Source organism: Lemur catta, chromosome 1, assembly GCF_020740605.2.
Source record: "Lemur catta isolate mLemCat1 chromosome 1, mLemCat1.pri, whole genome shotgun sequence".
In the NCBI taxonomy this organism is placed as follows: Eukaryota; Metazoa; Chordata; class Mammalia; order Primates; family Lemuridae; genus Lemur; species Lemur catta.
In genome coordinates, this window is record NC_059128.1 from 136,128,174 (window position 1) to 136,151,641 (window position 23,468).

A 23,468-nucleotide genomic window follows, 5' to 3' on the forward strand; every position below is an offset into this window, starting at 1 on the left:
TATGGAAAATGTCCTTCCAAAATCTACAGCTATCACTTTCTATAAATATGTATATTTTTTAACTCTCAAAATTTGTTTTCCTTATAGTTCTACTATATGGCACTTGGTATGTTGCTAAATCTGACAAGTCAATATATGCAGATTTTAAAAATTATTTAATACTGGAAACAAAAAAATTGACCAGAACCATAAACAGTAATGATTGATTAGATATTCACTGATGTATCATAATTATGGAAACATTTAGATGTTCTTGTGAAAATCTAAGCATACTTACTCATTTTAAGAAATACCTAATATTAAATCAGAATATTAACATTCTAGAGAATCAAAAGACAGAGCTTCTAATCTGCCAATTGATTTTTAGAAAGTACCTCCAGTATTAGTCAACCTACTCATTTTACTTATTTAGAACAAAAGAAAAACAATGGAATAAGAGTTTCGATTTTTTCAAAATCAAAGAGAAAGTATTTTTCTCTTTTAAATACTCTCAAGTCATTAATAGATTGGGTTAGTATTACTAAAGAATATGTAAGAATCCAGAAGATCTGGATTTAAATCCCAGGATTCATAGGGCTAGATCTCGAACTTTGGATGAGGCAGTTAATTTTAGTGTCACTTTTTTCATTGATAAAATGGTATTAGTAACGTGTCCTTCCTTACTGGGCAGTATTGTGAAAGTATATACAGGTAAAGCGAAAGTACTTTATGTAACCTTGCTAAATGCTTTAATATTTATTGTTACTGGTTTTTTGACAAGTTACGTGTTGTGGCATCCATATCCTAGATCTCAAATCCAGATCTTCTGGATTCTTACATATTCTTTAGTAATACTAACCCAATCTATTAATGACTTGAGAGTATTTAAAAGAGAAAAATACTTTCTCTTTGATTTTGAAAAAATCGAAACTCTTATTCCATTGTTTTTCTTTTGTTCTAAATAAGTAAAATGAGTAGGTTGACTAATACTGGAGGTACTTTCTAAAAATCAATTGGCAGATTAGAAGCTCTGTCTTTTGATTCTCTAGAATGTTAATATTCTGATTTAATATTAGGTATTTCTTAAAATGAGTAAGTATGCTTAGATTTTCACAAGAACATCTAAATGTTTCCATAATTATGATATATCAGTGAATATCTAATCAATCATTACTGTTTATTGTTCTGGTCAATTTTTTTGTTTCCAGTATTAAATAATTTTTAAAATCTGCATATATTGACTTGTCAGATTTAGCAACATACCAAGTGCCATATAGTAGAACTATAAGGAAAACAAATTTTGAGAGTTAAAAAATATACATATTTATAGAAAGTGATAGCTATAGATTTTGGAAGGACATTTTCCATAGAATCTTTTCACATCAGTGTTATTTTAACAGAAATCTAAATGTGCAATTCAATCTAACCCATAGTTATTGAGACCCTAGTATGTACAAGGCATTGTCCTAAGTGTTATGGAATTTATTAAATGGCTTCATAGAGGTTTTTCAGTCTCACATGTGTCTAAAACTTACTTCCACTATGTTCAGTAATAAATTAGATTCAGAAAGGTTTTTTTCCTCCACAGACATGAACGTATTCACACCAAGAAAGGTAACTTCAACAGATCTCTAATTTCCAGGCTGAAGGATGTAGATGATTTAGCAACCCTAGAAGTTTTGGATGAGGTAAGAATTCAGTTTCATTAAACTTAGACATTCCAGATTTTTTTTTTTTAATTAATAGGGGATGTGGGCAGGGGTTTCTTTGAATGACATCTGTAAGTCTCATGCTTTCTTTGTCTCTTAGCTTCCAATTATCTCTCTTATCTTCAGTTTTAATACACATTACTCAAATATCCAGATCTTTCCAGCTTAGTGTCATTTTTTTTTTTTTTTTGATGCTCAAGTGACAAAGACATGAGGTTCCCCAGCATGAGTTGTAAGGTCACTCATCTTTTTTGTCCTTAAGTATTTCTGGGAGTCTCAATGGTATGTATTATTTGCCATGTTCAGAAAAACAGTCTGCCTCAGACAACCACCATGTGGCAGCCTCCCCTTCGTCCTCTCCTGCTCCAGCTCTCAGTGGCAGTAGCTGGGTACCTCTGTGCTATCTCGAGAACCTTACTGGTACCACGGTCAGTGTTCCCCCTTTGTGGAATCACAGAGCCCGGCTCTCACACAGCTTACCTTTCAGGACATTGAATTCTGTGTGAAACTCCTTATTCCAATTAGCTTGGAAGTATGTCAAACATTTCTTGTGAAGGTACAAACCCAACCCACTACATTATAGTTCCAGTCTCTTTCCCCCTCATCCCTCTTTATTCCAGATGGTCAGATCATTAGAAAAACAAATGGCCTCTTTTCAATAAAACCTTGGGACTTCTGTCCTGCCTAATCGACAGCTTTTTATTTATTTTTTATGTCAAAGTATTATGGGGGACAAATGTTTTTGGTTACAAGAATTGCTTCTGTAATGCTTGAGTCGGGGTTGTAAGTGTGCCTGTCACCCAGAGAGTGTTCATTATGATTAGTTTTTTATTTTTTAATACTTCCAATCCATGCCTGAGCATTTTATTCAGAAATGCAACAAATTCAGAGACATGTTCTGAACAGAAGTAGTCATTTGGTAAATTTCGGGTTGCAAAAACAACTCAAGCACTTCCTCAAAATAGTCTCTCTCAGGAACATCAAACATCTTGAAATCAAATAGCGTTTGCAAGTCAGAGATTGAGGCCACCTTCCTGAATCCTTACATGTCAAATTTTCCAATGATAGGAGTTTTTACGCTTGTAGATTATAAAGAAGGTTTCACTAATCATGTTGCTGACCAATATATTAATATTTTAAATAGTGGGTTTATTTCTTTCTGTTGTCTGTGTTTGATTTTTGTTTCTTTTTTGACTGAAGATTTTTTTTGTTTGTTTCTCTTTGTGTCATGCACTATAAATGATGATTTCTGACATTACCAAAATTGATTCATGTACTTGTGTGATTTATCAACTATGAAAGTTACTTTTCTGGATTTTTCAATCTGCCTCAAAGAGCCAAAAGTCTAAAAAAAAAAAAAAAAAAAGGACTAGGACATTCCACAAAGCCACTGAATCATTAAATCACCTTGATTTGGAAAAAAATCATGTTCATGTTCACTTTATCTTCCCTTTCCTTTTCTCTTTACTTTATGTATTGCATTTACTTATTTCCCTGAAAGCAATATACATATATATTTATTATATATATATAATTGCTGTAATATATAATATGTCCTTTGGAAAGTGCAACAATGGCATTCCTCTGTGGCACTTAAAACCAAAGAAAATACTTGTCAGGTGCACAGGTGGTTCCAGACATATTACTTTCTATCCATAGGCCTGTTTCTTTCAAATCCTTGGTCCAGGTTCCAGATGTTTTATTTATTGTTTACTTTTTAAGTTGTAATGGACAGCCAATGATTTTTAAGAAAGAGAAATTATTTTATTTTGTTACAGAATACAGTCTCAGAGCAACTTGAGAAGTGTTATTCCAGAGATCAGATCTATATCTATGTGGGAGATATACTCATTGCTCTTAACCCTTTTCAGGGTCTAGGTCTTTATTCTACAAAGGTATGTGGTGTGGTGTGCATTCTTTTACTTTGTACAAATAATTTTACATTCAGATGCTCGATTTAAATGAATGCCTATAAAAAATTTATTCAGTATTTTGAATAAAGTTATACAATTAGTGTTAAAACATAGCTATGGGAAACTGAAGATGAAGTCAATCTGCGTACAGTTTGTGGTATTTTATTTTCCAAAAGTATGTGTCAGAATGTTAATTGCAACCAGTTGCTCACAACTGTTCCACATTACATACCATATCTCTAAACAGATGCCTTAAAAAGTGTGTACTTAATGTCTGCCTCTGAACCAAGTATGGGAGAGTCAAAAATATAATTGCATTGTTTACATGCATGATACATACTTAATGGCTGTAAAAATTGTCATTATGAGTTTAAAAATTCCTTTTGACATATTGATTGGGTTCATTAATATTGCACAATATGTTTTCTGAGTTTAAGTGTATAATTATAAATTATTCAAGCCCTAATGGTTTTAATACAGAATAATTTTCTGGGATTAAACTAGGCTGTTTTTCATTTTTAATTGGAACCACTCTCTTCTAACTGTTTGTGTACTCTAGAAAATTATTTGATAATGTGCCTAATAGTTTTTTTAATATGTGAAAAGCATGTATCTCTATCATCCTCTACCATCCTAAAATTTACAGGAATAGTAGTAAATTTATGAACCTTGACCATGTTTCAGAAGATCTGGGCTTTAGTGCAATTCTGCTGTCAATTAGCTGTGTGATCTTTGACAAATCAAGTGAGAAAATGTATATTAAATGATACGAAAGGAAAAAAGTGCTGATCGTATTTCAGACATGATTATATCCAAGGAGTAGTCAACAAAAATGATACCTGATTGTCTTATTTATAAAGTGTCCTTTTATTTAGATAAATGATAGTATTTTGAAACTTTGAGTTCTGCTTTGGAAATGGTATGCACAATCTTTTAAATACGACCGCCTGAGTGATGTTAAATATCATTTTATGTCATATCATATTTCTGGGCTGTTTTATGTCAAGGTTTTCTTTTACATAATTGTGAATGATTTGTGCATGTATGTATTTGGTGTGTGTGTGTAGCATGTATGCAATAATGCTTTGGTGGTATGAAATGGTATTTTTATTTATGTTTTGCTTTAAAAATTGGAGCTGTATTTGTCAATAATCCAGGGTTTAAATAAAAACAAAAATGAAAAGCCCTATAAAATGTATTCTCTTTAATCTTTAGCATTCCAAACTATATGTTGGAGCAAAAAGAACTGCCAATCCTCCTCACATTTTTGCAATGGCCGACTTAGGATATCAGTCTATGATAACATACAGTTCAGATCAGGTAAGAACAGTCCCACATGCTTAGAAACTTCCCTCTTAGTTTCTCATGTGTCAGCTGAATTCTGTGAGGGTCAAGTTTTCTCACCAGTTCCTGTTCTCTGTGCAGTGCATTGTTATTTCTGGAGAGAGTGGTGCTGGGAAGACTGAAAGTGCTCATCTTTTAGTTCAGCAGCTGACGGTGCTTGGAAAGGTATAATTTATTTTTTCTCTAGCCCATCAGAAATATTTGTTATATTTCAGATCTTGATGCCAATTTCATTCTTTTGCATATGGAAATCTAGTTTGCTAAGCACCATTTATTGAAGAAATTGTCCTCTCCCCATTATGTCCTCTTGGTGACCTTGTCAAAAAGTAGTTGACCATATGTGTTTGGATTTATTTCTGGGCTCTTTATTCTATTCTGCTGGTCTGCTATCTAACCCTAACCCTAACCCTAACCCTAATGCCAGCCAGTACTGTACTATTTAGATCGCTGTAGCTTTGTAATATAATTTTAAATCAGGAAATCTGATGCCTCCAACTTTTCATTTCTCAGAATTGTTTTGGCTATTTGGGGTCTTTTATATGGTTTCATACAAATTTTAGGATTGTTTTTTTCTGTGAAGAATGCCATTGGGATTTTGATAGGGACTGCATTGAATCTGTATATTGTTTTGGATTGTATGAACATTTTAACATTATTATTAATAATTCTTCTGATCCATGAGCATATCTTTCCATTTATTTGTGTCTCCTTCAATTTCTGTCATCAATGCTTTATGATTTTCAGTGTACAGATCTTCTACCTCCTTGGTTAAATTTATTCCTAGGTAATTTTTTTGATGCTTTTGCCCTTTTGTTAATGGGATCGTTTTCTTGATTTTTTTTTCAATTAGGTTGCTATTTGTGTATAAAAATGCTACTGATTTTTGTATATTGATTTTATGTCCTGCAACTTTACTGAATTAATTTGTTAGTTCTAACAGGTTTTTTTAAAGAATCTTCGGGATTATTTACATATAGGACCATGTCAGCTGCAATTATAGTACCCCTCTTATTCATGGGGGGTACCCCTATATATATACTATGTTCTTCCCTATGCATGCATACCTATGATAAAGTTTAATTTATAAATTAGGCACAGTAAGAGATTAACAATAATTAATAATAAAATAGAACAATTATAACAATATGCTGTAATAAAAGTTATGTAAATGTGTTCTCTCAAAATATCTTATTGTACTGTGCTCACCCTTCTTCTTGTGATGATGTGGGATGAAACAAGCCTACGTGATGAGACGAAGTGAGATGAGTGACGTAGGCATTGTGACTTAGCATTAGGCTACTATTGACCTTTCATATTCCTGTGTCTTTGCAACTATCCCTTGAAGTAAAGGGCTTGGTGTCACTTGTTTCAGGGGATCCCTCACTAAAGTCTGCACACAGGCTCATTGCTTTCTGGTGCAACATGTTTCCATCAATTGGAAAACATTTTCTGTGTATTTTTCCCACCCATAAATTTAATTCCTTTTCCAACCTTAACTAAGCACTTATCATGTACTGTGGCTGTAACTTTTGCAGTTTGAAGTGCAACAGTGAAACTAGCATGCATTTCTTTTTCCTTCTTCAAAATTTCATGGGTAGAAGATTCATTCTTATTGTAGATCCTAGCAACCTCAGCATACAATTATTTTTTCCTTTTTAAGTCGAGAACTTCCATCTTTTTACTTAAAGGAAACACTTTTTGGCTACTCTTTTTGGCTACTCTTTGCTTATCTGAATTTCCGGCATCACTACTCTTGAGCTTTGGGGCCACTATTATCTATCTGAACAAAAGCACTGTGATACTGCGACAGTCAATGTGATAACTGAGATGGCTACCAAGTGACTAATGTGTGGGCAGCATATACAGCATGGATATGCTGGACAAGTGGATGATTCATGTCCTGGGCAGGACAGAGCAGGATGGCACAAGATTTCATCAGGCCACTTAGAATGGCACACAATTTAAAACTTAGGAATTGCTTATTTCTGGAATTTTTCATTTAATATTTTTGGATTGCAGGTGACTGTAGGTAACTGAAACTGCAGAAAGCCAAGCTGTGGAAAAAGGACTACTGTAGAGACATTTTCACTTCTTCCTTTCTGACATGGATGCCTTTTATTTCTTTTTCTTGTCTGATTGCTCTTGCTAGTATTTTCAGTATTATGTTGACTAGAAGTGTTGAGAGTGGCAGTTTTGCATTGTATCAGATCCTAGTGGAAAAGCTTTAATTTTTATCCACTGATTTTAACGTTAGCTGTGGGTTTCCATAAATGGGACTTTCCTTCTATACCTAAACTGTTGAGAGTTTTTATCAAGAAAGGATGTTGGACTCTATTGGATACATTTTCCACATCAATTGAGATGATCATATGATTTTTATCTTTCATTCTATTAATGTGATACATTACATTGATTGGTGTATGTTCAACCAGCTTTGCATGCCAGGAATAAACCCCACTTGGTCATGATGTATAATCTTTCTGATGTGTTGCTGGATTTGGTTTGCTAATATTTCATTGAGGATTTTTGCATCAATGTTCATCAGAGAAATTAGCCACAGTTTTCTTTTCTTGTGATGTCTCTGACTTAGGAATCAAGGTGAGGCTGGCCTCATGAAATTTGTGCAGAAGTATTTCCTCTAGCTCTATTTTTCAGAGGAGTTTAAGAAATATTGGAATTAATTTTCCTTTGAATGTTTGGTAAAATTCACCTGTGAGGCCATCTGATCCTGGGCTTTTCTTTTTTGGGAAGTTTGTTATTACTTCTTCAATCTCTTTATTTGTTACTGGTGTGTTCAGGCTTTCTATGTCTTCCTGACTCAATTTTGGTGGGTAGTATTTTTCTAGGAATTTATCCATTTCCTCTAGGTTACCCAATTTGTTTGCAGGTAATCATTTATAATAGTCTCCTATAATTCATTTTGTTTCTGAGACCCTGTTGCAATTTCCCCACTTTCACTTTTGGTTTTATTTATTTGAATCTTCTCCCTTTTTTCTTAGACTAGTTGACTAGTCAATATTTTTTTCAAAAACCCAACTCTTAGCTTTATTGATTCTTTCTGTGGTTTTTCTGTTCTCTATTTGATTTATTTCTGCTCTGATTCTTCTTATTGTTTTCTTCCACTAGTAATGGGTTTAATTTGTTCTTCTCTTTCTAGTTCCTTGAGGCATAATGTTAGACTATTTAGGACTTTTCTTCTTTGGTAATGTACGCATTAATTGCTCTAAACTTCCCTCTTAGAACTGCTCTTCGTGCATCCCATAAGCTTTAGTATGTTGTGTTTCTGTTTTAATTTGTCTCAAAATATTTTTTTTATTTTCTTCTTTGACCCCCTGGTTGTTCAGGAGCATGTTGTTTAATTTGTACCTATTTATGAATTTTCCAAGATTCCTCTTGTTATTGATTTCTAGCTTCTTACCAATGCAGTCTGAAATAATAGTAGATATGATTTCAGTCTTCTTAAATTGGTTAAGACTTGTTTTCTGGTCTAACTTACGGTCTATTCTGGAGAACTTTCCATGTGCACTGGAGAAAAATGTATATTCAATGCCTGATGGATTGAAAATTCTGTATATGTCTATTAGGTCCATTTGGTCACAAGTGCAATTCAAGTTCAGCATTTCTTTATTGATTTTTTGTCTGGATAATCTATCTATTGCAAGTAGGGTATTGAAGTACGCTACTATAATTGTATTGCTATCTATTTCTCCCTTTGTGTCCATTAATATTTGCTTTAGGTATTTAGATGTTCCAGTGTTGGATGCATATATATTTACAATGGTTATGTCCTCTTGATGAATTGACCCCTTTATCATTAAATAATGAACTTCTTTGTCTCTTGCAATGGTTTTTGACTTAAAGTTTATTTTATCAGCTATAAGTATAGCCTACCCTTCTCTCTTTTGGTTATCATTTGCATGGGAGCATCTTCTTCCATCCATTTACTTACAGCCTATGTATGTCCTTAAAGTTTAAGTGGGTCTCTTATAGGCAGCATATAGTTGGATATTTTTTTTTTATCCATTCAACCACTCTATGTCTTTTGATTGGAGAAATTAGTCTATTTACATTCAGATAGTAAGAACTTACTATTGCCATTTTGTTATTTGTTTTCAGATTGTTTTGTAGATCCTTTGTTCCTGTCTTTCTCTCTTGTTGTCTACATTTGTAATTTGGTAATTTTCTGTACTGCTAAACTTTGATTCCTTTCTCTTTATCATTTGCATGTATATCTGCTGGAGTTTTTTGTTTTGTGGTTATTAGGAGGCTTACACACAACATCTTATAGCTATTATCTATTTTAACTTGATAACAACTCCTATCACATACAAAAACTATAGACTTTTACCTTCCCCACAATTTATGTTTTTGATGTCACAATGTACATCTTTTTATATTGTGTATTCCTTAGCAACTTATTGTATGTTTAGTTATTTTTGGCCATTTTGACTTTTAACCTTCACACTAGAGTTATGTATGATTTACACACCAGCTTTAAAGTACTGGAATATTTGACTATGAATTTACATCTACCAGTGAGTTTTATACTTTCATATGTATTAATGATAGTAATTACCGTTCTTTTGTCCCTGCCTGAGGAGCTCCTGTAAGCATTTCTTCTGAGGCAGGTATAGGGGTAATGAATTCCCTCAGTTTTTGCTTGACTGTGAAACACTTTATTTCGCCTTCATTTCTGAAGGATAGCTTTGCTGGCAGAGCAAGGTGTTTCCTTCTCTTCTCTGTGCTGCCATCCTGGGTATCTGTGCTCTCAGGATGCTGCTTCTTTGCTGCTCTGCAGTGCTCCTTTAGTTATTTTGGTCAAAATGTAGTCATTTACTTGTTGTTTCGGGGGTTTTGTGGGGGGAGCGCTAGGAGCTTCTAGTCGGCCATCTTGTTGATGCCGTTTCTAATTCATTTTCACAATGATGAGTAAGAAGAATTCCATGTTTCTGTTAAAAATTGATTGAATAATTTGAGTATTTTCCATCAGGTGTGTTGTGTGAAATAGAGACATGCTTTGCTCGATGGATTAATATAATCTCTGCTCACCAGACCTGTGACCCCTCAGGCCTACAAGAGCCAACAGAGACCAGGAAGTTGGTGCTACCCTGAGGGACCCATCTCAGCCCCTTCCTCACTCACCACCATCCCCCCTCCCCTCCTACTTCTAGGATGAGTAGCATTCTGAAAGGTTTAATGACAGTGAAATAAGACATGATATGGGCAGGTGGGGGACAGTGAAGCACAGCATACTATCCTGGCGTAGAAGAGCTGAACAACTGGATTAATTTACTCAGGGGCCTTTCTGTTCTGTCTTGATCTGTGGGCCGATAGAGATTCTCATCAGTAATGGATTGACTGTGAATGTTGGTTTGCAGATGTCAGCAAACTTGTTAATCTAATCTCATGGTCTTGTTTTAGATCTAAAAATGTGATTTAATGTTGATTGGGGATAGATATATGTATTCAGATTCCTACCATTATCAGGTCTTATCTTGTTTTTCACTTATGTCCTCAATAAAGATTTACCAGATGCAAAAATGGAGTGCTTGGTGAATAGACTTTACCTTTGGAATATGCGGTCACTGCTATTTAATATAGGTGGATGAAGATGTTATCTCACCTATTCCATGGGTGCACAGCCAGCCCAAAATGACATTTTATAATAGCCAAGTTTGTCCCCAAACTCCCTACTCTCTTCTGTCACTCCTTATTTCCTCTTTTATAAGATACACAATGTCCTTATAGAGCCTTAAACCTTCACTGTGATTGCCCCCTGTGGCCCACTCAAATTCTACTGTAGCCTATGTTCCAGAAATAGCTACTACTTCTCTCTCTCAACTTGTAAATTTCTATACCTTTAAAACAGCTGCTCTCAGGTAGATATTAAGGTATTATACTGAAAATAATCTACTTGAGCTAATTTCTGCCAAGTTGTGAATGACTGATACAACCCTAAACCTCTAAGGGTGGGCAGGAAGGCCTTTCTAAAAGTGGTTGGCTGTTAATTCAAATCAATTTCCACTCAGAATTTCAACGAAAGTCATAAAGAGGAAAAGTGGAGCAATGCTTGTTCGAGGGGCAGAGCGTAAGAAACAGGGAAGAAAATAGAGGGACAGCCATATAGACCTGCTGGCCGAAACCTGGGTTCCACCTCTCCCATGCACACTTCCAAGCTGTTTTCAATTTTCACCACGATTCCCTTTCCCCAGACTCTGAATTCGTGAATCATCTTTACTCTCCTAGTTTCAGAGTTAACAGCATCTGTGGAACCAAGGGAAGCGGTTCTGGCTTTGGTGAAGATTTGGAGGGGGACCGAGGAGGGCAGAGGAGGAATGACAAAATGACAGGTGTGCCTCAGTATGCATAGACCACTTACAAATTGTATTTGTAAGTTAGGCACTGAGCAGAACTATATTTGAATAGAGAAATATAGTATATGTCTTCATCCCTTTTAAAGAGAGCAAGTGAGTGAATGCACGTAAGGGAGGGGGAAATAGACCAGGTTCTAACATCTGGCAGTATACCCAGAACACACTCTCATTCCTTTATGTCTACATAAAGTACTTACTGAAGAAGAAACATCTTATTATATACAAAATTAACTTTTTACCTTTTTTTATATCTTGACATTTTCTCTCTAGGCTAATAAAAGAACCCTGCAAGAGAAGATTTTACAAGTGAACAATTTGGTAGAAGCTTTTGGTAATGCCTGCACTATTATAAACGACAACTCCAGCCGATTTGGAAAATATTTAGAAATGAAATTTACCTCTTCTGGAGCTGTGGTGGGAGCACAGATTTCTGAATATCTTCTGGAAAAATCTCGAGTTATCCACCAAGCTATGTAAGTTCATGTCAAATATCTCTTATTTTGGGGGAAACATAAGCAAAGATAGCATTTCTGGTTTAATAGTAAAATGTCTTTCTCATGCAACAAAATTTTGTTGATCACCTACTATGTGCAAGGCATTTACCACTGGAAACAAAGAGACCTCTCAACAATGCCTCACTCTCACGTATGTTACATCCAGCAGAGGAATTAATAAATAACCTAAAATTTATGCTACTAGGTAGAAAACCTAAGCCTACCATAAAGATACTAACAAAGTAACTTCAAGCAAGCTCTGAAGTAGGAGAGAATATGTTTCCCTATGCAAAATTAATGTGAAGTTTAATTGGATTAACTGAGTCTTCCCCCCCCCTTTTAAATGCTGGTGTATATAGATAGACCTTTGTATTAATTCTATTCTTCCTGTGTTTATATACAAGGGACCAAATAAACCCCATAAGTTTAAGCCATTGGTAGTAGCAGTAGTACTAGTAGTGTTGGTAGTTGTGAAGATGAGAAATAACATCTAGCACAGTACCTGGGATTTCAAAGATGTTCAACAGACAGCAGCTACTATTATTGATGTGTGTTTCGAGCACTCGGAACTTAGTGGACATGCATGTCAGCACCTTTGTCACCTGTACCTAGAAGGACCTCAGAGTCTTACCTGACTCTCAAAACTATTTGTTCTGCTCTCATAACTGTGTAAGTCTCTCCTTCAGGCCTTTGGGGGAGAACTACCTAAGAGTAACTTGTTGATGTGTTGCACAATGTCAAGGCACATCATTCACAGTGTGTTCCACGGAGTTGTGTGCAGGGACACCATGCCCATAGAGTGTCATGTGAACCGTACCCTCTGGAGTTACATAGTGAGACCTTGGGTTTGAAACCATACAAATAATCTCATTAATGCTCATTGAAATACTGCAGGATGTATTCTAAGAAATAACATAATTGGGATTATATTTAAGGCATGCTATGAATTAATTAAGATTTTTTTCCCAGCTGGCCTAAAGATCTATTTGAGTTTTACAACACCGTTTTTTGGGGAAAAGCACTCCAAGTTCCAAATTCACAATCAGGTTGGAATACAACTTAGTTATAATTTGAACACAGCTACTTTGTAATTGATGGTGAAACCATGTTTCCATTTTTATATGTATTTTTTATTCCTTTACTTAATTGGAATTGCATTTTTAAGTTCTAGAGAATCTTTTTGTGACCTGTGAAAATGGAACTATCAGGCATGTGGTAGAAGAATTCTTAGTAGGTACATTATTTAATTATACATTTATTATAAATGCACTGTATCAATCAGGGCAGTGAAAGGAAAGAGCAAGTTCGAAGGGTTTAACTAAGAAAATTATTTACAGACATCAAATGGGCGTTGAAGAACCAAGATTGAATGGTGAGAAGCCCATGGACTAACCAGGGTGGGAAACCAGGGCCCTGTGGTAGGGGGAAGGGGGGAGGGAAGGGGAGAGGGAAGGGCAGGGCTCCAGAGCTGGGGAGAGCTGCAGCCCTGGAGCAGGGGCTGCCTGTTGGGAGCTGTGGCCTTAAAGGGATGCAGCCAGTGAGGGAGAGAGCAAGGCACGAATACCCCACCCCTGTCCTCCCTCTGCCGGTCTCCTGCCTGTGCTTCCTACTGGCAGAACCCAAACGGAAGCCAGAGAGCAAGGGAGCCCAGGGACTGTAGGGGGTCACAGAGCAAAGCAAAGAAGACTGGAGAATGGACCTTAGGGGCAGGGAATAACCAAAGCACACAAGTATTTTTTTTTAATGAACTGCCCCTTTCTTTTAAGAGAATTAGTTCTTTACTTCTCTTTCCGCCTCTGCCTATGTCATTCCACCCTAATCTCTAACCACATTTAGTTTCAAATGACCTTTCTAGTGATGTTACTATCTTATAACTTGACTTAAATCCTTTCCTAAAAAAATGATAATATTAAGAAAGAAAATTTAATAAGAGGTTACTTAATTTGAAGAAGAAAATGAGCATAATGTAGACAAGGCTAGATAATTCTTGTAAGTATAAATTGTAGCTGTTTCTGCCACAGTCTTGTCCTGTGCCTACAGTTCGGTTCAGCAGCATCGGTTGCATTTCTCTCACGTGCCCAGCACTTTGCTGACTCTATAGGGGACATAAACAAGTGGCAGGCATGGTGCTCTCTACTGTGGGGGAAGGAAAAATATATTATGCAGCCACTACTCTGTGTCAGGCACTGTGCTGAGCACCTTGCAGCCATTATCTCTTTTGGTTCTGGCAGTCACGTGCAGGTAGCGTGTTATTGTCTCTTTTATACATGAGGAAAGAGATGAAGAGAGTTTGAATAAGTTGTCTAATGTCAAAAAGCTAGTAAGTGACTGAGTTGAGTTTGAACTCTTGTCTCCCTGACTCCAAAGCGCACCATCCATCCATCCATCCATCTGATATTTATTGAGCACCTGCTGTGTGCTGGGCACAGCAGCTAGAAAGCTGAAGAGACAGGATTCCTGCGGTAACGCAGCTCATGGTCTGGAGAGCCCCATTGTGCCTTGGTACAAAGCTTGCCGGTCACTCATCGGTTCTAGTCTCTCGGGAAAGCAGGAAATAAGTTCATCTGCTAAGAGCGAGCAGGTAGATGGCAAGAGGGGGGACTGAGAAGACCGATATCCAGGAAGAGGGTGTCTAAGAGCAGGGAGCTGTGATTAAAAATGAAAAACTATAAAAAAGCACTGTTTTGTGAATACCCTACGGGGCCTTAAGGATACAAATCTTCATTATTCGGTTTCCAAGCTTTATTATTAGCCACTTTGCTGAAGATTCGAAGATTTCACAGGGGAATTAAGCCACACACTCATGAGGACTTTGCCACAGTTTTGAGGGTGTCAGAGGCCTTGGTTACATGGGTGATCCCAGGGTCCAAGGCAGATGAACAGCGTGAGATAGCCCCACCAGCCTGCTCACAAGTGGCCTGGTGGGACTCACTCTGGGAGTATGAGAGGATCCGCAAGTAGGAGCAGGGCCAGAGTCAGAGAAATGCTATTGGTGACTTGCTGAGACCCTACATCTGTCCCCAGGGGGTCCAGGCCTGGAACCACTGGTCACATGGCAAGTGCGGTGCTGTGGTGCTCTGTCTTCAGAAGCACAGTTTGACGTAGGTAGGATCAGGGCATGAGATGGGCAATCTTTGGAGATGTCTTCTTTTCCTGTCTCTTTAACTCTCTGATTGTTTATCCACTGAAGGTCAGGATGTTTCCCATAGTACCTCCAGGTCTTGTCAAATTACAATTCTCAGTAAATGTAAACTAATAATTAAAGAGAAATGCACTACTCTTGTGTGTCTGCATTTCTGAGTCACTTCACTAATTGTACATTGCGTCATTTAAGTATTAAAGATGTGACAGCTGGAGCCATCAGGGTGATTTCATTAGAACAAAGCAAACCAAATTATACGCTGTGCCAGTCGTAGAGAAGTCTTCATTATTTTGTGGTGAGAAAAGACAAGAACTAAACGAAACTTTCAGTTTTGTTCTAACCTCGCTCATGTGTGATGTGGTGTTTGCTGCAGCATCACTGGTGACGGCAACAAGGAAGAGATGGGGCGTGGGATGTGGGACTCTGATCCATTTTGAAGAAAGGACGTGCCAGCCCTCACATCCCACCTGTGGACTACCCTTCTTCTTGAAACCCGCACCTGTCTTTGCTCCACGACCGGGTGCTCCTGGTTCTGCTCCCACTTCTCTGGATTTTTCTTCACTGACTTAGATTTATTCATGCAGTCCCCAAATGTGTACTCACCAAAGATTTTTCCTTGAAGCTCTTCTCTTTTCTCTCTATACACTCTCACTTTGCAATTTCTTCTGACATCATGGCCTCAGCAGATAGCTCTATGTGACTGCCACCCAAAGATAGACCTCTCGCGCTCTCCTGAGTTCACGTTTTCCATTTCCAACCACCCAAATGTCCTACTGCCGTCTCCAATGCAACCGAATACACGTCCCAAATCTGTTTCTTTTCCCATAGTCCCTTTCTTTTGGAATGGAACTTCTCTCTTCTAGTTAGATAAAACCTCTGTCTCTCTCTTCACTTTCCACATCTAAATATTTATGAAGATGTGTTTAGTTCATCTCTATAATCATATTATTATCTCTTCTCTACTTTCTTTTCCTCTGAGGCTATTTTACCTGAAGCCCTTGTTGCTTATGACCCAGCTATTTGAAAGATTTGGATTTGCTGGGCACTTGACCTCTCTTCCAAGGCTTGGTGATATTATTCCTTCCCAGACTCATGGGAGAGTCTCAAACCAGAATGCACACTAATCAGTCACACTGTTACTTTTCTCTTCCTTGCTTTTGAAACACTAACAAAGAACAGAGATCTGCATTCTTCACTTTATCAAGTTCTTCATGTTTATGCTAAGTATTTCTATTAACTTTAAATAAAAACCAAATGGAGTATCTTGAATAGTCATTGGTGTGGCACAAATATCAAACTTTTAACCATGTTATTTATTTATTTGTTTTGTTTTGTTTTGTTTTGTTTTAATTTTATTTTACTTTGGCATATTACAGGGGTATAAATGTTTAGGTTACATATATTGCATTTATCCCACCCGAGTTAGAGCTTCAATTGAGTCCATACCCCAGACAGTGCACACCACACCCATTCAGTGTTTATATACCTCCTGCCTCCTCCCATCTGCCCGACACCCGATGAATGTTACTACTATATGTGCACTTAAGTGTTGATCAGTTAATACCAATTTGCTGGTGAGTACATGTGGTGCTTGTTTTTCCCTTCTTGTGATACTTCACTTAGTAGAATGGCTCCAGCTCTATCTAGGATAATACAAGAGGTGCTATAAACCATGTTATTTAAAACCTACGTGAATTGTGTGTTGGAGCCCTTAATGAGCTTCTGGAAAAATTATTTTTATACTGGTTTTTGTCAAAGCCTTGAACAAAGACTAGAGATTACAAAGTAAAGCCACAGGTGTTACTCCAAACATCTTTTTCTGCATTACCGGAAAAATAAATGTATATGGATATGTTTGAGTTACCATAGATTCTGAAGAAAACTTCTGTGTACTGAAAGAAGAAATGATTTCTAAAGAGAGCAGAGGTAAAATTGCCATCTCCATTGAGATTATACCGCATAATATATAGGAGGCAAGGCATAAGAAAGTTTTTAAATCCTTTCTTACCTGTTAGGTGAGATAATTTGTATAGAAATATGCATATCGCAAAGTGGGCTCTTTTTCTGTTGCATATACGTCATGTGAAAAGGCGTATTTGTTCAAGTAAAAAAAACAGCTTAATAATAATAATAATAATAATAATAATAATAATAATAATAATTGCTTTTCTGAAAATATTTCATTGGCCCCTAAGATTGCTGATAAAAGTGTGGAGGGGGTGAGGGGAGACCAGCTGCCCCTGGAGTGTCCATGTGGAGGGTGATGAGGGGGGACCCTGGGCACAGCTTGGGCCACTGCTAAGTGTGGCAGGAAGGGAACAGCCACAGCAACACCTCAGTGTCTCCTGACCGAAGCCCTGTGGCAACCTCCAGAGCTGTGTGTTGGGGTGAGAGTTTTATACTAATTGAACGAGAAGTATTAATAATAATAGAAAGGAGTGAAGACAGCAAGGCCTTTGGGTTTGAGATGTTACAATTCATTTAACCCCTGGAAGAGGAACCCTCTCCTGCCCCAACCGTAGCCTGGGAGCCTGGTGATAATTTAGGATCACCCTAAACAAGAGAGGGGTCCAGGGAATGCCATAAGGAAATGCAAACCCCAGAATCTCCCAAATGGCCACTGGCTTCATCAAGAGTGGAAGGAGGCAAAGCAGGGCAGAAGAAGGGGCAGTGGAGACAGGGAAGCCGCAAGCAGGGGTATCGTCCTCTGCCATTTCAGAAGAGCGCTGGAAAGTGTGGTCTGCCCCCAGAGCTCACCAGAGCAAAGGGAAGACTTGAGGGAGGCAGGAGAGGGTGACCCCAAGGTCCCGCCAATTATGCTGTGGAATGTCCTGAGCCAGAGGCTCACATGCTATGATCCATGTTCCCTTGGTGGCATTATTCCAGCGACTGGGAAACGCTGTTTATACTACTTAGAATTATAGAATCCTGGAATTCGAGACTTACAAGATAAGAGATTCCTCATGTAAGTGAGAAAACTGAGCCTCAGAAGGTTAATAAGAAAAGTGGTTAAAGACGTGGGCTTTGGAGTCCAGTAGACCTGGTTTGAATCCAGTGTAGTCATCAACTCTGTGACTTTGGGGGAGATTTGCAGTTCTAAGGCTCAGTTTTCTTATATGTAAAATGGGGAATCCATGCCTCCCTCAGGGAGTCATGGTGGGCTCATGAAATAACGTAGCACTTACCGTCTGCTCTGCCATGCTATATATTGTTTCTTTTTCTGTCTGCTCCACTGGCATGTAAACTCTAAGAACTTAGGGATTTTTGACTGTTTTGCTGATGCTATATCCCCAGTGCAGGGAACAATGCCTAGAACTCAGTCATAAATATATATTGAATGATTCATATAAAGTGATTATTATGGTGTCTGGAATGTAATGACAGTGGCTGTTGAAAATAATGACAACAATAGCAACCACACAAAGCCAAAATTCAGCATTCAGTAAGCCACATCAGCACTCACAGTTGATTTAATCAACATATTGCCAAGTAATTTCAGCAATCAATATGTATTCTTACTAACCTCCTTATTGAAAATGTCTTATTTTTTCAGTGGAGAAAAAAATTTTCATATTTTTTACTACATTTATGCTGGTTTAGCTGAAAAGAAGAAACTAGCCCATTACAAATTGCCGGAAAATAAGCCTCCCAGGTAACGCACCAGTTTGTACTTTCCTAAATAATACTTCCACTTTCCACTTAATTTTAGATTTTTACCCTTTCTTTCATATTTTTTCAGGTACCTACAAAATGACCACCTGAGAACAGTACAGGACATGATGAATAATAGTTTCTATAAATCCCAGTATGAATTAATTGAGCAATGTTTCAAAATCATAGGTTTCACAATGGAGGTAAGTAGGAAAGACATTTGAACCTCTTTAGGAAGTATCTTTTTATCATTGTAAGAGTTAGCATGTATTGAGTGGTTAATATAAGCCAGGCTAAGTGCTTTACATGGATCTAAACAACCTTATGAAATAACTAGAAATATAATATTTACTTCATAGGTGAAGAAATCGTGTCCTTGAGATATAATTGAATTTGGCTTTGTTCTTAGTATTTTATTTTACTTATACTTGCATCTCCCACATATATAAAAAATTTTACATAAATGCACACATGTGCATGTTATTTTTAGTGTAGTCTTTTTTATAACTTTATTAATTGACATACCATACAATCCACCCATTTAAAGTGTACATTTCAGTGATTTTTTTTATATTCATAGAGTTGTGTATCTGTCACCATAATCATTTTTAGAATATTTTCATGTTCTAAATTTTTCTCCTTAAAAAGAAACATGATAGCAATTAGTGGTTACTTCCTGTTCCAAGTTCAGCCCTACTTTCTATCACTATAAATCTACTTCTTCTGGACATTTCACGTAAATGGGATCATATAACATGTGGTCCTTTGTGACTGGCTTCTCTCACTCAGCCTAATGTTTTTAAGGTTCATACATTTTGCAGCATGTATCAGTACTGCATTTTTTAAATCCTTGAATAATATTCCATTTAATGGATAGACCTCATGTTACTTGTTCATTCATCAGTTGATGGACATTTGGGTTGTTTCCACTTTTGGGCCATTATGAATAATGCATCTATGAACACTAATGTACAAGTTTTTGTGCAGACGTAAGTTTTCATTCCTCTTTGGTATATACCTAGTAGTGGAATTGTTGAATCAGAGGATAACTCTTGTGTTTAACCTTTTCAGGAATTGCCAGACTGTTTTCCAAAGTGGCTGCATCATTTTACATTCTCACCAGAACTGTATGAAGGTTCCAGTCTCTCCCCATCTTCACCAATACTTACTATTATCTGTCTTTTTGATTATACCCATTTTAGTGGATGTGAAGTTGTATCTCATGATGGTTTTGCTTTGAATTTCCCTAATGACTTATGATGCTAAACTTCTTTTCATGTACTTATTGGTCATTTGTATATCTTCTTTGGACTAATGCCTACTCAGATCTTTTGCCTATTTTTTAATTGGGTTATTTGTCTTTTTATTATTGAGTTATAAGAATACTTTATATTCTAGGTACTAGCCCCTGATCAGATATATGATTTGCAAAAAATGTCTCCCTTTTGTTGTCTTTTCACTTTCTTGAAAAGTGAAAAGTCCTTTGAGGCACATAAGTTTTTAAATTTTATGATGTTCAATTTATCCATTTTTTCTTTTGTTGCTTATGATTCTAGTGTCATATAAGAAACCATTGCCTAATCCAGAGTTATAAATGCCTAAGCTTTCTTCTAAGAGTTGTACAGTTTTAGCTCTTAAATTTATGGCATCATTCCATTTTGAGTTAATTTTTGTGTATGGTGTGAGGTAGGGGTCCAGCTTCATTCTTTAGCTTGTGGATATCCAGTGTACCAGCACCATTTGTTAAAAAGACTTTTCTTTTCCCACTGTATGTTCTTGACATCCTGATCAAAAGTCAGTTGACTACAAATGTACAGGTTTATTTCTGGACTCTCAATTCTGTTCCATTGATGTATATGTCTGACCTTAAGCCAGTACCACACTCGATTACTGTGGTAAAAGCTTTGTAATAAGTTTTGAAATTGGGAAGTGTGAGTCCTCCAACTATGCTCTTCTTTTTAAAGATTGTCAATTTCTAGCACAGATTTTTTAAAAGCTTCTTTTTTGCTCAGCTTTCTCTTCCCATCTCATTCCCTTTCAACCACATCTGTTCTTTTTCTCTCCCCTCAGCAAATGGATGTTAACAACCCAGTATATATAGTGCAATATTCCATATTTATCTCCCTGTTCCTAGGGTCCTGCTTGTAGACACCGTCCCCCCCACACACACAAACACACACACATACACCCACACAGTTGCAAATATGTACATTGTATATATCTGGAGAGGTGGTCATTGTTTTATTAATAGGGGATTATGTTATCCACTTTTTTTTACATCTGATTTTTCCTCCTCAGCAATGTCTATGAAAATCCCTTCAAATCACCTAGTACATCACTGAATCACTCCTTTTAAAGGCAATATAGTGTCCCATGGCATGTACTACCATAGTTTATTCAGCCATTCAGCTATGACTGGGCATACAACTACTAATGTTTCCAGATCTTTTCCACTACAAGCAAAGCTGAAGTATGTCCTTGTTTACTTTTCTTTCTATGGAATAGGTTCCTAGTAGTGCTACTGCTGGGTTCAAGGGTATATGTATTTTAATTCTGAATAGAAATTGCAAGATTGCCTTCCAATAACTCTGTAACACTTCACATTTCCACCAACAATGCACATGAATACTCTTTCCCCACTCATTCCTGCCAGCAATATGTTGTAGCTTTTTAAACATTTGCTAGTCTGATGGGTGACAGTAACATCTCATTTTAAGTTTGCGCATCCTTGACTAATAGTATATTTGAACATCTTTCCATTTGTTTGCCAGCTGCTTAAGTTTATACTTATGAATTATATATTTATATATGTTGCCCTTTTTATTGAATTAATTCTATGCTTTATGCCAATTTGTGAGTGTTCATTGAATGTTGTAGACATTATATTTTTCTATTATTTGTGTTATAAATGTTTCCAGTTGTATGACTTGTCTGTGACTTCCTTTTGTCATAGTGTTTACCATAAAAAAAAGTTTTACTTTTTTGCATATTCAAATAAGTTTATCTTTTTGTTTATAACATCTAGATTTGTAGTTTTTGTTTAGGTTATACATGTAGTCTCATAGATTTTCTTGAAACTTTAAAAAATAAACTTGTCTTTAATTCATTGGAAATTTACTTTATGGTACCAAATGGAGAATCACTTTCTTTTTCTATATGGAAAGGGAATTTTGCCATTACTGTTATTAAATACTATATCCGTTTCCCACTGGATTGACTTACCATATATTAAGGCCTTATATGACATGGAATCTATTTCTGATACCCCTATTTTATCCACTGATCTATATTTTCTGTCTCTATAGCAACTTTCTGTTGACTTGATTACAATGGTTTGAATCTATGTTTTTCTAGTAAGGCATCCTATCTGCTAAGGCAAGTCCTAATCTCACTTTCTTCTTTTTCATACTTTCCATAGCTATTGTCTAGCAGTTGTTTGTCCACATAAACTTTAAGATCAATTTATTCCATTCCCAGAACCTCAGTTGGAATTCCAATTAGAGTTGCATTAAATTTACACATTAATTTTGGGAGCACTGTCATTTTGTATGATATTATATCTTCTCAGCCCAAATTATTCGATAACTTACTTTTTTTGATATGCCTTTCCATTTGTTTAGATGTTATTTTAAGTTTTTAATAATAATCTATAGTTTTATTCATCTGGAACTTGTGCCTTATTTTTAAATTTATTTATAACTGTATGGTTTTTATTCTAAATATAGTGCTTTTTCCATTGGTAGAATTTTCTGTATATATAATCATGTCATCAGCAAAAAGAATAGTTTTACCCTTTTTTCTTGTTATGTCAGTAATTTCTTTTTCTTTTGTGTACTTAAAACATCTGATACTAGTCTAAGTCAATATTAAGTAACAATGATTATAGTTTTCCTCTCTGTCTAGTTTCTGATTTTAAATGAAATAGTTTTAGTGTTTTATATAATAGTTAATATTTACTATTTAATATTTACTATTAATATTTACTATTAATATAATATTAACTATTATATAATAGTTAATAGTTAATATTTTTAATAAAGAATATTTATCATAATTAATTTTCTTTTATTACCATTTTACTTACCTTTGTTATTAGGAATTCTGCTGAATTTTATCAAATATTTTTTCAGCAACTATTGATATAATCATATTTTTTTCTAAAGCAATTTGTTGATATCTCTTATTATGTTGATAGATTTCTTAATATTTAAGTATCCTTATATCTTTAGAATAAACCCAATATAGTTAAACTGAATTACTTTTTTGATAAATTTCTGGATATATGGGCTAGTGTTTTACTTGGAATTTTTGCATCTATATACAGGGTACCCCAAAAGTCTCCATACAAAGGAAAAATTTTGTAATGAATATTTTGTAAATAAAGGTACATTTAGCTACAATTTTCCATATGTATGGTGACTTTTGGGACACCCTGTATTAATCAATGAGATTTATGTATTGTGATAAGTGTGATTCTTACCATTAGAGAAGATCGAGGACAATGGCTCTTAAAGCTTAGAATTAAGAAATAAAAAAAAAATAAAAAAAAAAAGATTAGGTAAAACTCAGCTGTGTGTGCTTCTGGTCCTGGAGCCTTTTTGATATTGAGTCTTTAATCACCTGGCTGAGTCTTCCATGATAATTATGTATTCAAATTTCTATTTTCTATTCAGGTTTTTTTGTATTTTGCTTAGAAATTATCATCAAATCTCATACCATAGATTTGCTTGCTGATTTTTCTTATAATACTTTATATTTACCCTGTGTCTCTGGCTTTGTTTCCTTTTCCACTCTAATCATGTGTACTTTCTGGCCTTGTTCTCTTTTATCTTTAATTGGGCTTTAAAGGGCTTTTCAAACTT

The 23,468-nt window shown here is 35.9% G+C and overlaps 1 protein-coding gene across 1 annotated transcript in view; it reads left to right on the forward strand.

Annotated features, from left to right (window-relative positions):
- The window catches only part of MYO3A (myosin IIIA), a 199,255-nt gene that overhangs the window by 88,742 nt on the left and 87,045 nt on the right, over positions 1 to 23,468 (forward strand). Inside the window, exons 11-17 of the mRNA XM_045535110.1 lie at positions 1,568 to 1,667; positions 3,467 to 3,583; positions 4,817 to 4,921; positions 5,027 to 5,110; positions 11,590 to 11,792; positions 18,509 to 18,607; positions 18,695 to 18,809. Coding sequence (XP_045391066.1) covers positions 1,568 to 1,667; positions 3,467 to 3,583; positions 4,817 to 4,921; positions 5,027 to 5,110; positions 11,590 to 11,792; positions 18,509 to 18,607; positions 18,695 to 18,809 — 823 coding nt within the window. The remainder of the gene's footprint in view (positions 1 to 1,567; positions 1,668 to 3,466; positions 3,584 to 4,816; positions 4,922 to 5,026; positions 5,111 to 11,589; positions 11,793 to 18,508; positions 18,608 to 18,694; positions 18,810 to 23,468) is intronic.